The following is a 16,476-nucleotide window of genomic DNA, read 5'->3' as shown; positions in this document are numbered from 1 at the left end:
CTGGACCATTGAGAAATCTTTATTATTATTATTTTTTAATAAAGATGGTGCAATTTGGACCTTTGAGTATCAACAGTCCATTAATCTGGGCCACCCATTTCAAAACCGACCTTAAAAAAGAAGGACAAATGGTCCTTTAATCCATCCCGCACATCACCAAAGGTTCTTTAATCTCAACCGTTGGTGATGTACATGCAAGGTTGGGCGCGAGGAAGGATGCAGGAGTCGACAGGCGCGGCCCACGCTTGCTCATGCGTAAGTCTGACCCGCCCCTTCCCTTTCTCTCTCCTTTTGTTGTCATGTTGTTATGTGGGTAGGCCTTTTTCGATTTGGGTCTAACACAAAATGGATTTCAGTGTGACCTGAATCTGGGTCACATTTTGAGTCTTAAGTGGATTTTGGATTACACATTCCGGATCGTAGTGACGTGTTGTGACCCATTTGGTGCCAAAATGAGTTTTGGGTCACACTTTCTTGCTACATAGTGGAAGTCATAGGACAACTTGGATTTGGTCTTTATACGTTCAGTAGGAAGCACAAGACAACACGCCTCCAATGAGAAATCTGTGGGGGATGGATAGGACAACTTGGATTTGGTCTGTATACGTTCAGTAGGAAGCGCAAGACAACACTCCTCCATTGAGAAATCTGTTGTGGATGGATAGGACAACAGTCCTCCGTTGCTGAATGTCTATTCCAAACATTTTTTTTTCAAATTAATTGACAAGTCTGATGACGTCATATTAAAATGGCAATTTTTTCCTGGTCAAAATTATTTGAAATAAGCACCGGTCAGATTTTTTGTTTTTTGTTTTCATATAGACTATATAGATTATAGTTTTAGATCAAAATTGAATCGTCAATGCAAATTATGCAACACACTTAAAAATAAGTCACCAAACCTACAAAATTTGCAGAAACTATCATTACAACCATGAATAAATAAACCTACCAAAAATGTGTTGAAGCTTCCATACACTGTTGTAACCGGTAACTGGATTAGACATGTAGAATGCATCACTGTTGTACTTGTTTAGAGGAGCATTAAGCTCAAATCTCTTTGCCAAATCTGGATTAGCCAAGAACCAACGACCATAAGCTATAAGATCTGCACGGCCCAAAACCACCAGCAGCAAAAAGCTTCTTTCATTGGTAGAAGACTGTCCAGGCTTTCACTTCTTTCTCCAGCTGTCTTCATTCTTGGTTCAACCATATAAAGGCCTAATGCTTTCGGGTTTTAAATTTTAATCCCCTGAATCCATATAGTCTTTAAATGTAGATAATCTAATCCCAACTTTATCTGCTCTATCTCATTAGCCAAAGCTTCAATGATTTCCAGAGAATATCTGCAACGATTCTCAAGAGATCCACCAAACTGGTCTGTTCGTAAAATAGCATGACTTCAAAAATAAATAATAATAATAATAAAAAGAACACGCTTACCATAGCAACGGTCATGATTGTTTCTCATCAGTAATCCGGTGGCGTGAGATATACGCAAGATATTTCAGATTCTAAGCTAGTGAGTAGTGTATCTCTTAATTGCAAGACAAGAAAGAAAAGGCCGCGAAAGCAACTAATCCGACCGTTACTAGGTTTCTACTTCTCTCTATAATCTCTATGTCCCAACACACTCACCATTCCTTTCACCACCAGGAAAAATCAAATTCTGCGATAGTGAGTTTCCAAAACATTGTACACACACGCACACTCACAGGCTCAAAACTCTGCTTCAAGAAAACACTTCCACACATTCAGATTTCATCAACCTTAAACGTCTTCTTCATCCATTCAATCAATCATCCACCTTTAACTTGTTCCTTTTTCAATCAGTTTGAGTTTCTCCTTTTCTCTCTGTTACTGTTAGACCAAGAATGCCGACATTGAAGAGGAAAAGAGCAGAGCTTTCAGAGGCAGAGCAGGATATGTATGTCAGTGGTGATGCGTGGGTTCGAGGGCGAATGCTCGGCAAAGGCGGCTTTGGGTCGGTCTTTTTGGCTTCTTTGAAGAAACCCAGTTCACAGTTGGAGGGTTTGCCTCAGATTATGGCGGTGAAATCCACAAAGGTCTCTGTCTCCGCTGAGCTGGTGAGGGAGAAAACACTTCTCAACACTTTTCGTGATTGCCCTTATGTTATTGACTGTTATGGATATGATGTAACAGTTGATAGTGACGGCGCTCCGATATTCAATGTATTTTTGGAGTTTGCCTCGGGAGGAACGATTGGGGATTTAATAGCAAACTCCAAGGGTTTTGGGTTGCGTGAATCTGAAGTAAGGAAGTATACAGAATGTATTCTGCAAGGGCTTAAGTGCATTCATGAAAAGGGTTATGTTCATTGTGATGTGAAGCCTGAGAACATATTACTTGTAAGGCCGAACAATAGTGATGCTAGTACTACTTCCACCTCTGGTACTCAACTTGTGCCCAAAATTGGGGACTTGGGACTGACAAAGAGTGCTGCTAAATGGAATGGAGGGAAGCCTTCTTGTGGACTACAAGGCACTGAAAGGTATTTCTCTCCCGAAGCAGTGGTTTTTGGAATTCAGGAGCAGCCCTCTGATATCTGGGCCTTAGGTTGTGTTGTCTTCAAGATGTTAACTGGTATGCTACCATGGGATATGAAAACTCACAAGAAATTTGAGGACATTAAGCCACGGATTGCTTACGAAATTCCCATTGTTCCTAGATGGCTGTCCAAAGAAGCTAAGGATTTTTTGGGAAAGTGCTTTGTGAGGAACCCTTCAAAAAGGTTTACAGCCGCTATGCTCTTGAACCACCCATTTGTGTGTAAACCAGTTGGGGGTGGATATGTTAAAAAATCAGACAAAGTCTCCTCTCAGCATTGTGATGATTGCAGTTGTAGCTGTATACCACTTATCAACTTGAGCTCAAGTTAACTGCAATAAACAATCTTGTATTGTCAAGGAAGAGATTGGCTTTGCTTGCACCACCATTTTAATTTCTTCTAGCAAGCATGTATATAATTAATTATTGACAAAACAAGCATAATCCTGTTGAACCAAAATAGCAAAGATGTTTAGCGGTAAAAAAATTTGTGTACAAGGCCAATTAGTGAAGAGGCCCAAAATTGAATGAGACAATTGGGGCCCAAAACCAAGAAAAAGCCCAAAATTGAATGAAAGTTGAAGATAATGTATGTATTGCAACGTTATCCCCAAAAGGAAGTAGAAAACTCACCTCCATCGTCTCGCTGAGAGCAACAAGTAGTGAAGAAGAAGATGTCAGTGTCCGCTGTGTTGGGGCCTCAGCTGGTGGCCGTGGGTGTGCCTCTGAAGAACCCATCTGCAACGGCGTTGTTTGGCGTGACCAAGACTACTGCCCCATTATGGTGCGGAGGAGGTGGTGGGTCGGTGATAGAGTGCTCGTCTCGGCCGCAGAAGAAGGCGACGGCGCACCACCGCAAGACTCGGCCCCGCAAGACTCAGCCGTGGGACGTCAAGCGCAAGCCCACCGTTTACTCTCCTCTGCCTCCTCTCCCTGCCGAATGGACCCTCCTCGCTTCTGCCGAAGCTGCTTCTGATGAAGCTGATGACCCTTCTTCTTCTCGACAAGCATCATAGAAATGGTTACCGCTATTTGACATTGTTATTGTGTTTTGTTTTGTTTCATATGGAGCTTTGAAGCTTTGTGTTTGTTTGGTTGCTCTTTAATTCATTGTCATTATTGTTATTATCATCTTGCTTCTTGTATGTCTATCTATCTTATTTGGATTGAATTTTGGGTTTGTGATGCTTTTAAGCTTGAGTTTGGAATTGGATGGCATCATTTGGTTTATTTATAAAATGAGAATCGAAATTTTGAAAACTAGTCTTTTTCCATTTGCATCAAAGACTCAGAACTTTTTCTTTATAATTTTAGAAATTTAACGGTGACCAGTGCCTGAACTTCCCTTTTGAGAAGTACTCGAACCCTATTGAGTATTGCTCAAATGCTCAAATTATGTCAAGTAATGCTTGAGTTCGACACCTACTCAAGCGCACCCTAGAGGAATTTGAGCACTATTCAAGGAGAGCTCTAACACTACTCGAGGATTAAATTTTTAAAACCCTGAAAAAATAGTTAGATGTTTTTAAATGAGACAACTCGTCTAAATTTCTCAATTCCAAAAAAGATACTGAAATTTGTGTATTCTAACTGGTCCTATTTGAATACCAAGTGAGGTTTGATAGTGTTTTGGTTCTTAGGAAAGTAGGGAAATGCAGGAAAGCACACAAGATTTCAGATTAGCTAAGACAGGATCCTTTTGATGCAACTCTCTCTCTCTCTCTCTCTCTCTCTCTCTATATATATATATATATATATATGTTTCTTGCTTACCAAACAATGATTTTCATTCAAAAGGGTTACTGGGACCTAAATGTGTACCATCTTTGATAGTTTATAGTCAATATCGCCTCAGCATTGCCAATTTGCCATATTTACATTTTGATTACAACCAATGTGAAGAACCGAAGATGGCACTCAACCTATCTATATCACAGAAGCAATATTGAAATTTGATTTATAATATCCAGTTATATTATGGGACAACAAGGTGTTTACTGGAAAGTGTTCACATAAAGGAAATCTTCTTTTTTTTGGCCAAAGATAAAAGGAAATCTTCAAACACGAATGTAAACAACATTATAGGCCAAGAACTTTTTATGGCCAACTTTCTTGTTTAAAGTGAGGACAACAGTCGCTGGCCAACGAAAAAAAGTGAGGACAATAGTCAATAGATCAGATTTACGTAAACATCTTAATGCTATTCTATTTGATGGCTTCATGTTGATAACAGACAAACACATTTCTTGGTAATTGAGAGGCCATGAGACCCATGACTCCTTTCACCCTTTCAATAATAGATTATGAGGTGCTCTTCTTTCAGAGAGAAACTAGGAGTGATTATCTTTTTGTTTTTCAGGTTCACAATTTGCTAACACAAATAATATACAACGTGATCAGATTTCTAATCTTCTGAAAAGTTACCTTTACTTCAACAAAGAAGAAAATGGTGTCTCAAACCATTCTCAACCATGGCAAAAATTTATAGTGGGCATACCTATCAAGAAATAGAAATAGGCACATAGAATTGAAAGGAAAAATCAAATTTTGCATTTTTCCATCTTTATTGGTTTCAAAAATAAACATCTAAATTGATACATCACAAGGATATGCACGTCCTAAACATCACCTACCAACATCGCAAAGTAACAGGTAGAAACAAAAGGAATCAACAAACAGAGCCAAGTTAGACTTTTGAAAACTCTGTACATGATGCATTCTTCTATCTTCTGTACAGATGAACATCCTCCTTCAGCGTTCAGCCTTCAGCCATCAGGCATCAGCAGGGGGATCCACACATGTCACTTTGTACATGGGACCAAAGCAAGGAGCCCTGCCCTGCAGGATCTTATTAAGCTGCTCTGTATATCTGTGTTAAGACTGCTACCTTGTTTTCCAACAGAGTAATAGAAGTCTTTCAGCCAGATCTTATTTTGTACTTGCCCTGCACAAGGCTCAAGAGGAAGTCCGTAAATATGTGCTCATATTCCGGCATTTTCCCATAGCCTGCAACAATTTCAAGGCCACTTTAAGAACCAAACCAAATGAATTCTAAGTGCAATAGATAGAAGCAACATACCGAACTCCGTTAATTGTAAATGGATAAGAATGGTTTGGGAGAGAGAGAGAGAGAGATTATTCACTTGCCAGGGAAGTAGTTAATGTCAATGACATAAAACCGATCTCTGGTCCCATGCTCTCGGATAATATCCAAGTTGAACAACCGCAGACCCTATAAAGACAGGACAAATTTATATTAAATCCATGCATCAACATGTGCATAAAACCATACAGTGAAACTTAAGCGCTACCAGTCGACGGCGAAGTTCCTTAGCCAGTCTCTCAAGCAACGGTCGTGGTGGAAGTTCTGCATGCAAACCAATAAATACTCGTATTAGAGACCCCTTGCTTAGGATATTCAAACTCCACAACCTAGATATAGATTTCAAAACCCACCACTATAGTTACTGATGCCTAAAAAAGGAAAACATTGTTGAATTTCACTGTTGATGCCATGGATTTTACACCTTAATTGATGGTTCGATCCTTTCAAATACAAACAACCAGCCAACAAGATTTTTTCCACTAATAGCAAAGTATTCTTAAAGTCCAAAAATGCAAACCAAACCTTGAAATGAAGCACAAACTTTATGTTTGAAAAGCCAGTAAGAATTCAAAACTTATCAAGATGCAATGGAAGAAACCAAATTCCTAGACAGGAAAACTCACCAGCAATGCCAGGGTCCAGATCTGCATCATCTGCTGAAGCTGCAGCACAAGAAACCCTTGGAAAACGATATACACCAGCAGTTTTGGAGAGCTCTCGTTTACTGACATCAGGTAAAGAGAAACGCCTGACCACTTTTATAGCTTCGCCAACAATATAGACCTTAAACATAACACCTCCTATAACCGGAGAGAAGTGAAACTTCAGAATTATGATATGCCCCAGGCTACTATAAAGGACAAAATTGATAAGGAACTAAATGGATCTTAGTTGCATACCATGGTTTACAAACTCCTGAAGAACAAGGGGAGGTTCAAGCTTTTGGAGGGAGTATCGATCATACGCAAGTGATAGTTCATGCGACTTTGCACTTCCATCATTGACCAATGGCTTTGCAACTGAAACATAAAATGTCAATACATCTCCACAAAGAAGAATAACAAGAAAAATTACACATCCAGTCCTGATAATTTCCTAAAAGCAATTACTAAAATAAAATATGCATACCAAGGGGTAAGCATATGGCCCTGATAATTTCCTAAAATAAATTATTAAATTTACATATGCATACCAAGGGGTAGTGTCAGCCCAGTATTTTTAACAGCATCAGGGATGGATGACGCATCTCTCTTGATAACCAATTGTCTGGGAACACCAACTGTGCCTGCATGAATTAATCAACAGAATTACCTTTAATCAGCACCACTGAGTACAAAAATTCAGTTACCACACAAATTTAACCTGCCACTCAGACTAAAACATGTGATCCGAATTTCAAGAAAAATATTATTCTTAGGTCATCCAATATTTAGGACAAAAAGCAAAGAAGTTACCATAGGAATCAGACAAGTTCATATCAGCAACAGCCTGGAGCATGGACTGACGATTGTGTAAATGTTGTATGGCATCAGGAGGATCAAGAACGGTGACTTCTGGATGTGTTTTCCTATAGTCCTATAAATGGGAGAAAAGGTATTAAAAAGGGAGTATAACCAAAATTCTTCATAGACTACAGAATAAATATTCACTAAAGAATAACGATCACATGTTCAAAAGCAATCAATAAACCACATTTCAGTAACAGTATACCTCAAAGAAAAAAGAAAGAAAGCTGGAAATTGACAAATAAAACATGAGGAAAAGAAAACATTTTGGGATGTTCCCCACCAAAAATAGGGAAAAAAATCCCGGTTTTTTTTTTTTTCTTTCAGAAGAAAAATATACAAGGTAATGTCTATCAATTTTGCTTCTTTGAAGAAAACATATAATTCCAAGATCATTTCATATTTCTACACAGACAAATTACATTGTACATTTGTATAAGACCAAATTGCATGTGTGGTTTCTACATCATTGTCAAATTTCAAAGTGCAAGTGCATTTTTAATTCTGAAAGAACATCAATTAAGAGGAAGGCAAAGAAACTAAATACATTTATGATATATTATGAAGCTTACACTTGTTCCCACTAGAGAAAGGGAAAACCCTAAATGATCTAACAAGACTGAGGCAAAAAGTCACTATTACAGAAGAAAATAAGATATAATTTGTATGTGTCATGTTGACGTACTTCAAACATTCAATCCATAACCAAAGACACTACATTGTTTAGTCTACCACTTAATATTCTCCCATAAGCACAAGCAACCACAAATTAGAACATAAAAAATGTAATCCAGCCAAAATAGGAAAGTCTGCAGCTATAATCCTAACACAGTATAATGGATGGTCAGCAATCTAAAGGTACCAAAGTTCGACCAGCCATCACAATGAGTAACTGAAAGAGGATGATGAGGAAGAGTGTTTTCAAGACCATATCCTAGAAAGTATAGTGCCATAGACACTTTAAAGCAGGTATACCAATTCTAAATTCACTCAGATCAAGTCAGCTATCTCCCCTTCAGCTGACAATGAGGGTAAGAATATACCCTGGAAACATGAACCCATTCAAGAGAATCAAGAATGTTTTACAAAAAATGCTTAGAAAACCTGAAAAACTCAGCTAGATGGCCATGGAAGTAGTTACATCCCCACTTGCTGAAAGCTTGAGGCCTCCCTCAACTATTGAGTCATGATTCATGACAAATGAAAGAGAAGCACTCTGCACATTTCGTCAGACAGGAATAAGTTCTAAGCATTAACATTCTGGTTGCCAATCAGCCACTGTCGGTGATTATTTGATCCCGTGCGGAGTATAAATATTATCATACAGAAGCTTAGCAAATGTATTTAAGTAGCAAGTGTGGTCTCAGAACAAATCAGTCTAGAAAAGTAACTTTTAAGACTATAAGAAGATGAATTTACACAAACCAACCTCAAGAATCTGGCGCCACTCTTTACTTGACAGCTGCAGTGGAGAAAAGATAAAAATAAGTGTCAGATATTCTTGAGCACATTGATCAGAAAACTTTTTTTACAGATGCACGAAACAACATGACTATATTAATAGTGGGTGTGTGCATGTTGGAGTGGAGAAAACAGGTCACAAAACATTTCTTGAATCCCTCTTCATATGGTTTGGAATTATATGTGTGTGTGTGTGTGTGTGTGTCACTCATTGCCTGTTCAATGAGTGAGTAATCAATCCTGTCAGGAAATTGGATTAAAAAAAAAAAAGTAGAAATTTCACAAGTATGGGTTGGCCGATCAATCAGCAGCCATACCCGCATGCAATTTCACCGCATTGGAGAAAATTTCTACAGATACATAGATATATGCATATACATGTAAATAAGGGAACTGATTAAAGGAAATTCCCTAACCTTATGCAACACAATGTCAAAAGGACCTTGATCCGAAAGAGACCTGTTATGATCAATAGCAACAAATAATATCCCCTTGTTTCTGCATTAACCAAACAATATATTACACTTGGTAAGTATCATTTAAAAAAGACACTTGGTAAGTAAACAATGAGTAAAAACCGCATGGCAAAGTCACAGAGCATTCGACCACAAAAAAAAAGTAACAGACCATTACTTGAAAAGGCAGAGATACAACTCCAACATGGTAACTCTAAAGTCCAAACCAAAGCCATTCATGGGGAAAATAAAAATTAAAATAAAAGATTCCAAACTATTTGAATAGTGTTAAATAAAAAAGATTTAATATTCATCCATTAATCTTGGTACATATGCAACTTATACCAAACATAGCCATGAATTTTGCAAACTTGTTAGGAATTCACCAAACGCAGATTAGAAATTTCTTCAAAACATATTTTCAATTTTTCATCATAAATAAACTCAAATACAATAGTAATTTACTTTCAATGGGTTAGTGAAAAGGACTTAAAAGCACACAACTTGGGTATGTTTTTAACTCCAAAAGAAAAATCTAGTGACTTCATTTGGAGCCGCAGTAATTGATGGTTAGAAGATTCCGCAAGTTTCTTTCATTTTCTCGCCAGCCAAACGAAAATGACAGTGGCACTGGAATATTCCAAAACCAAAAAACCAAGCCCGTAGTGTAACAAATTCACTCCACGAATCAATCCTCATGGGCACAACAGAAAACGAAAACAGACCCATTTTAAATTAACAATTTTGATTAAGGCCCACGAATATATATACACATATATGTATTAGCCATATTACCTAGCTAAACCTTCGAGCTTAGGCTGCAAGAAGCTCTTAATCTTCTTAGACGTAAGAGCATAACCCACCACCACCAATCTCTTATGAGTATTAGGAACCCCAACCCCACTACGACACTGTTGCTCCTCCTCTTCCCCCTGACCTTCTTCGATTCCATAAACCATTTCCTCCCTCATTTCTGCTTCTGGGTATTGAAGATCTGCTAGATTTATTAGCGTTTGCTAACATAGACAGCGAGAAAGAGAAGCAGAGGGCGAGAGAGAGATGTGAAAGTGATGATGGTATTGGGGTATGGTTGTGTTTGCGAGAGTATATATAGAAGTATAGAACAGAACAAATGAGAGGAGAGGTATAAATTAAGAAATTGTGAAATGGTGATTTTGGATTTGCTTATGAGGGTGGATAGTCATTGAGATTTGAGAATTTGAATGCCCCCACCCCATGACCCCACAAGCCAAGCGTTGTGCTGTGGTCACACTTTCTTGTTAAGATGACACCTTATATTCTCGTAGAAAAAGACAATGTATTTTATTTACAAGAAAAAATAGACAATATATTTTATTTTTCAGAAAATGATAAATAAATTCACCAAACACTTTCAAATGTTAAACCAATCAATCTAATAATGTGCTAAGATTGCAACTAATATAAAACACACTAATCAAATTGGTAAAATCTAAACCATGAGGATCAAATGTAATTTTGGGTCAAAAAACATTAAAAAAAAAAATGTAGTTTTTTTAAATTTTAATAATGATAAAATAGAAAGGTTTGGTGAAAAAATTTGGAGGGTATATTGAGCATTTGGTTTAGGGTTTTTGGTGTCATAAACAAATAAATCTTTCCTTAAAAATTTATATTGAAATTTTGAAATATGAGCATCATAAATTTTGACTTTAATTCAACTTAAATATGTGTCATTCCAAGTTTAAAGACAATGAGGTTTTAAGAAAAAAGACATACCCATCACTACTGACGCTACTGCCATTATCACCACCATGCCTCCACCACTGCTAACAACAATACCACCTTGTGATCATTAGGGTTGTCGTCACCACTATTGGCACCCACCCTATTCTTACACAACCACCACCACCCTTTGCCTCATTTGGCAACGGCGCCTCTGCCACTGCCACCATCCCTAATGTCGCAACTACCACTAGCACCACCATCACTATGAACCACACCCCACCACCACTACCAATAGCACCAACATTGTCATTGTCACCACCACCACCACCTCCGTGCCAATACCTTGTCTCCACCATTGCCGCTACCACCACCATCTTATATCAAAGACATTGCATTTAAATTTTGTCATCCTTAATAAATTATCTAATGCGATTGCATGATAGTCACAACAATATATTAAACCAAATGAAAATACAACTCATCCATCTTATAGACAAGCAAATCATCTACCGCAAAGAAAAAAAAAGTTTCATTTTGCCCCAAATTATACTTAATTTGCTTAATACCTATAGAATGTTTACTACTGATTAATGAAAAAAAATTCAGCTTCATATATATTTAATCCAAATTGTCTCTCAAACTTTCTGATTCAAAGACATTGTAAGTAATTGTCCTAGAAAAAGTTATTGTTTTCATAAATTATTTTCCTTAAAATATGTGATTTATAAACAAGCAACATACATTGTCGTATTTAAACTTGTATTTTTCATTATTATTATATCAACGCATACCGAATTTTATAAGCTTTATAATTTTCTATTTACATAATTTGGGCCAAATTTTTTCCTTTATTTTTAAATAATCAATCTTATTACATAGGTAGGTGCTTTCCTTTTTTGGTCGGTATACAAGTATTTATACATATATACTTTTTGTGTATACATTATATATGGATAAGATGCTTTTCTTTGGTGTCAAAGATAGTAACTTTTAATGTCTTTGATTGGGTCGATTTCATCGTGCAGTTACGATAATATAGAGAATTAATATATATGTGTCTAAAAGTTTGGGAGTTGTATGTGTGTACGTATAGCGTGGAATCTTATGCCATGAGAAAATATCAATCGTGTGGTGTGGATATATCGCTACTAGAAAATCTAAAAATGAAGCGAAAAATGATAAAAACTCAAAAGTGAAAGAAAAAGTTTACCAAAAATATATGATTACATCACATTTTGTATTTCACTGGTTTGGCTCCTTTTCACTTACATTTTGCAATTTTAATTCTGCAACTATATTCTGGTAGTTTATTGAGGATTAGAATTAGACCCAGATTATGGTATTTGTCAATTTAATTGACAGAATAGTCACATGGTGCTCTCGTGAAATATTTTGCTACAATCATTTTGTTAGTCACTGAAGAACTAAAATTACATTTGTGGTTTATAATTATATAATTTGGATCATATTCTATTTTGGTATATGTAATTATATTTTTAAATAATAAAATCTCTATAATTGATTAATAATAATACATAAATTTAAGTACTATAAATTGAGTGATTGAGTAATAATGTTGGCGCGTTATTTGGACTTATATATTATCAATTAATTGATGAAAATTTCAATTTAACTTTACAATTATTGATTAATTACAAGAATACTATTGAGATAATTGAAATTAAGGGAACCAAAGTAGCCCAACTTATAAGGACTGCAATTATAATGTAACCTTTATAAGAACAAAAGTTAGTATAACCTTTTTTCGCATGTTATTTTATTTTTTATTTTTTTCTTAAAATCTGCTGGCCCAGCTAGCTTGCCAAGCTATATATGGTTCTAGGCTTCTAGGTTAATAGAAGATAATGCTTCAAAGTTCAAAATACTCCTATTTTTGAAGGAGCGTGACATATTGACATGACATGTAAAGAATAACTATATACGCAGAACATAAATATATTTTTGGTTCAGGGAATCATGAAGAAAAGAAAGCTTCATGAAAGTCATGACATGACATGACATATATATAGTGATGTCATGAGGTCAATGTACTTGGAGATAAAAAATGACCTATATATTATATAGACCTATACTGCCTACTGGATAAGCATTGCAGCGCATTGAAATTATTAATTAAATTCTTCATATTATATTCAGATCGATGAAGCCACCTGTGTTATTGTGTGCATGTCTGACTCACACATATTATTATATAATCAATAAAGACATTAATAATCAATTAAATTAAAGTTTTGTGAGTTTCTTATTTAATTAAGTCAATAGGAATTAAGTTTGAACCTTATCTTGGGTTGTAGACTTGTAGGCAATAGCTAGGTCAGGCCTCGTTTGCTTTTAAGTGACAAAGATTTATCACTTCATTTGTGTTCCTCAGATGGCCGACCAAACCATGCATCTATCTCAAGCCTTATAATTTTCTATGGATGAAAACAAATTTGTGAAAGAGATAAACCTACTAGGCTACTACGTAAATTAAACTATATGTATATATATATATATTTCAGCTTGTACGTATTTAATAATTTATGTTACCAGATTTTCTAGGCCATACTCATCTCCAACAACAAACTCATAAGTAGCACAATCTTAGCCAATTCGACTGCTGACTGGTTTGCTTTTGTTAATTAATTATGGTCATTTATGGGTTCTCTCACTACAAACTTTCCTCTACCAGCGTTTGTCTTCAAGATATTTAAGAGTTTTATAAGTTATAATACATGAATTTGTTACACCACATATATATATAACCATATTATTATTATTCATTTTGACTGTTATCAAATTTGATATTCATCACTTGCAAGCCATTCGTCATAATATAGTGCTCCATATCGCACCCAACTTGGAGGGAATCAATATTCTGCCATCTTACATAAACAAAGTATCTTTTGATAGTCAAAGAAAGTATTTAAACCAAAGAAAAAAGGGGAAGAAAATGAATGGTGATTACTTTGTTGGGGGACACATAAAGATGTTAGTGATTTTTTCGGACACATAATATTAGCACATTGATTGTCCATACGTACGTAATATTCAGATTTTATTATATGGCGAATTTTTTAATCAATTTTGGTAAATGATTTGATTTTATTATTACTAAATTTAATGATAAATGTTTATTGAAAATCCCTCAAGCTAAGCGAGAGTCAAACTCTTTTATAGTCTGGTATTTTTGTACTTATTTTCCACTTCATACAGTTACAATTTTTTTTTTAATTTTTTTTAAGTTTTATAAGGTTTATTAAGAATTATGAAGTTCATTAGTGTAGGATATATTTTAGGGGGTTTAAGGTTAATTGAATGTGTTTTCCGAGTTTACCATTTGAATTGGGGATGTAGTTTGCTGTTTGGATTGAGGATGGATCAAATTGGCTATCTGATGTACCTATATCGGATGTATCTCCTTCTAACTAAGTAAATAAAGACAACCTTTTACCAAAAAGAAAAATCAAAAGATTTAGAATGTAGAGTTAATTATTTTTAGAGTGCAAAATCGTTATTTAAGAATATATAGTTTGACTGTTCAAAATTTAAGAGCTAAACCTTACATCATAAGCAATGAACAAGATTCTAAAGATATGGTCACAAATTCACAATGTAGCCAGCTTTTAAGGTATATCACACAGTTTCTATATGGTCACAATGCAGCAAAGCCACCCAAAAATACACTTATTATCCATATTAATTTGATTACCTAGCAAATAGATAACAAAACCCTTATTTTTAATTACTTGTACTGTGGTAGCAAAAAACACTCAAATTCTAACATCCCCATGAGACATACAAACTCACCCAACCTCCAACCTATTGTTTTTGCTAACCTACTCCTAATTAAGGTATACAAACCAACAAAAAAAATCATTACGGCATTCCTTATAATATTTAAACAACATCGCGTAACACACTCTAAATAACTATTTAAAATCCACCCAAAATTCAACCTTCTTGTACGAAAGGTATACAAACTCTAAGACGTCACCATCTAAGATATTTTTCATTTCATGTACAAAATGTAAGACAAGCATCTAAAATTTGGTGGTGATGGACGTATTGGAGGAAGAGATCGTGGATCTCGTGGTAGAAAAGGATGAGGTCTTGAATCTTGATCAAGATCAACCCTTGAGCATAATTAGCTATTTTTTTTACTTTTATTTTCTCCTAGAGAGATGGTTTATAAGATAATTAATTAAGATAGTTTATAAGATAAGATAATTAATTAATTAAGATTGTCCAAATATATGGTTTTATTCTATTGGAAATCCGATTAGGCTATTAATTAACATTTGTAAATTGGTGAGCCATTTGTCTATATATGTGTCTGGCTGAGTTGTTGAGTAAAACTGTCTAAAGACTAAAGAGGGACTAGATGCAGCACCCCGGTGCATTAACTTTGTGGAGTACTCAATTTTTTGTTGGAATTTATTGTACATGATCCCGTGATTTAAAAGGGGAAAAGAAAAAACAGGTTGAACCAGTATAAGGAAAAAACATGTATAGGGCCAGCAAAACCTTAAGAAAATAAAATTCTAATAATTGACCATAAATGCTCAATCACAATAAATTAAGAAAGATAAAATTCTATATCAGAAAAAAGATTCTAAAAATTCTAAATAAGTTCAAAGGTAAATTGGGTATGAGGAAAAAGATATGCCAAATATATGAAAATAAGCTGAGTTCCTTGACAACTAGTCGATGGACTTATCAGCAAATTAAAGAAAAAAAAAACTGACTAATTACCCAACAAGGGAGAAGGATACATGTCATTCCACTTTTGACACAATATTTTAATGGGATCCCTTCCATATAGAATTTCAATAATTCTAACAATTTATTTTGTAGATTTTCATTAAAATATCATCTTTACAAAAAATATTAGGTAAATAAAAAATAATTTACTTATAAAGATTAAATTATCAAGTATTTATTTTGTTGATCATTTAATTTTTGTAAGTAAATGATTTTTGATTTACCTAATATTTTATAATAGTGATCTTTTAATATAGACTTAAAAAATAAATGATTCAGATCGTTGAAATTATATATGAGGGAAGCTCCATTGAAATATTATGTCAAAAATAAAAATACCAAAGATCCGCCCCAAAACCATATATATAATTGTAGACCTATGTCAAATTGTTTATAATATAATACAAAATAGATATGCATTGAGATTGCAAACTATATATTGACAGAGAAATCTTCTGTCACTATCTCCTTAGAATTAACAATTTACATGTTTTGGAATATAAATATTGTCGTGTACTGGCAACTTAAATGAAATGTTGCTGTTCACATAAAGAGGACAAATGCCTTTGGTTTGATCATTACTTCAAGCAATAAATCATTCTTGTTTCTTTCTTTCTTGATTTCCTCCTCCTCTCTCTATGTCTCAATCTCTAATTCACTTTTTAATTTTTAATTGTATGTTTATGGGAAGCTTTAAGCAAATTTGACAGGACTTATTTTTGCATAAAAGTCTAGAGGTAGTGGTAGCACCATTTATGCATGTCCTCTTGATTTTACATGCGTCCGTGCGCCACATGCTAATGCTGTTTCCTTTTATTTAATTTTTTCCACTATAAGTGTTTTTTTAACTGATTTTGATGTTACTGTCACTTAGTGCCATATAAAGGCATTTGATTTTTTTTTTTTTTAG

The 16,476-nt window shown here is 35.0% G+C and overlaps 3 protein-coding genes across 5 annotated transcripts; 2 read left to right on the top strand and 1 right to left on the bottom strand.

Moving 5' to 3' along the window:
• The first annotated feature begins 1,874 nt into the window (after positions 1–1,874).
• LOC147285324 (mitogen-activated protein kinase kinase kinase 20-like) lies at positions 1,875–2,900 on the top strand. The gene has a single exon (XM_086245789.1). It carries the CDS (start codon positions 1,875–1,877, stop codon positions 2,898–2,900), a length of 1,026 nt encoding a protein of 341 aa, XP_086101915.1.
• Positions 2,901–3,177: 277 nt separating this feature from the next.
• Positions 3,178–3,748, top strand: PSRP6 (plastid-specific 50S ribosomal protein 6). The gene has a single exon (XM_086243756.1). It carries the CDS (start codon positions 3,243–3,245, stop codon positions 3,582–3,584), a length of 342 nt encoding a protein of 113 aa, XP_086099882.1. The 5' UTR covers positions 3,178–3,242; the 3' UTR covers positions 3,585–3,748.
• Positions 3,749–5,068: 1,320 nt separating this feature from the next.
• On the bottom strand, positions 5,069–10,317 carry LOC147285322 (inositol-tetrakisphosphate 1-kinase 3-like). 3 transcript variants are annotated; one of them, XR_015122297.1, is made up of 10 exons: positions 9,891–10,317; positions 9,057–9,138; positions 8,609–8,641; positions 7,129–7,249; positions 6,867–6,959; positions 6,574–6,693; positions 6,298–6,474; positions 5,880–5,935; positions 5,648–5,800; positions 5,069–5,574 (listed from the first exon to the last, which is right to left on the bottom strand). XR_015122297.1 is itself a non-coding variant. In XM_086243754.1 (10 exons), exons 1-10 carry the CDS (start codon positions 10,064–10,066, stop codon positions 5,486–5,488), a joined length of 1,032 nt encoding a protein of 343 aa, XP_086099880.1. In that variant the 5' UTR covers positions 10,067–10,313; the 3' UTR covers positions 5,069–5,485. The 3 variants fall into 3 exon arrangements, 2 of the variants coding, with proteins under 2 accessions (XP_086099880.1, XP_086099881.1); XM_086243754.1 differs by having other exon boundaries at positions 5,716–5,800; positions 9,891–10,313; XM_086243755.1 differs by lacking the exon at positions 9,891–10,317 and adding an exon at positions 8,284–8,395 and having other exon boundaries at positions 5,716–5,800.
• Positions 10,318–16,476: the final 6,159 nt, after the last annotated feature.

Source organism: Dryas octopetala, chromosome 5 (assembly GCF_963921425.1).
Source record: "Dryas octopetala chromosome 5, drDryOcto1.1, whole genome shotgun sequence".
Lineage (NCBI taxonomy): Eukaryota > Viridiplantae > Streptophyta > Magnoliopsida > Rosales > Rosaceae > Dryas > Dryas octopetala.
Note: the sequence above shows the minus strand (reverse complement) of the source record. Positions and strands in the feature narration are given on the sequence as shown.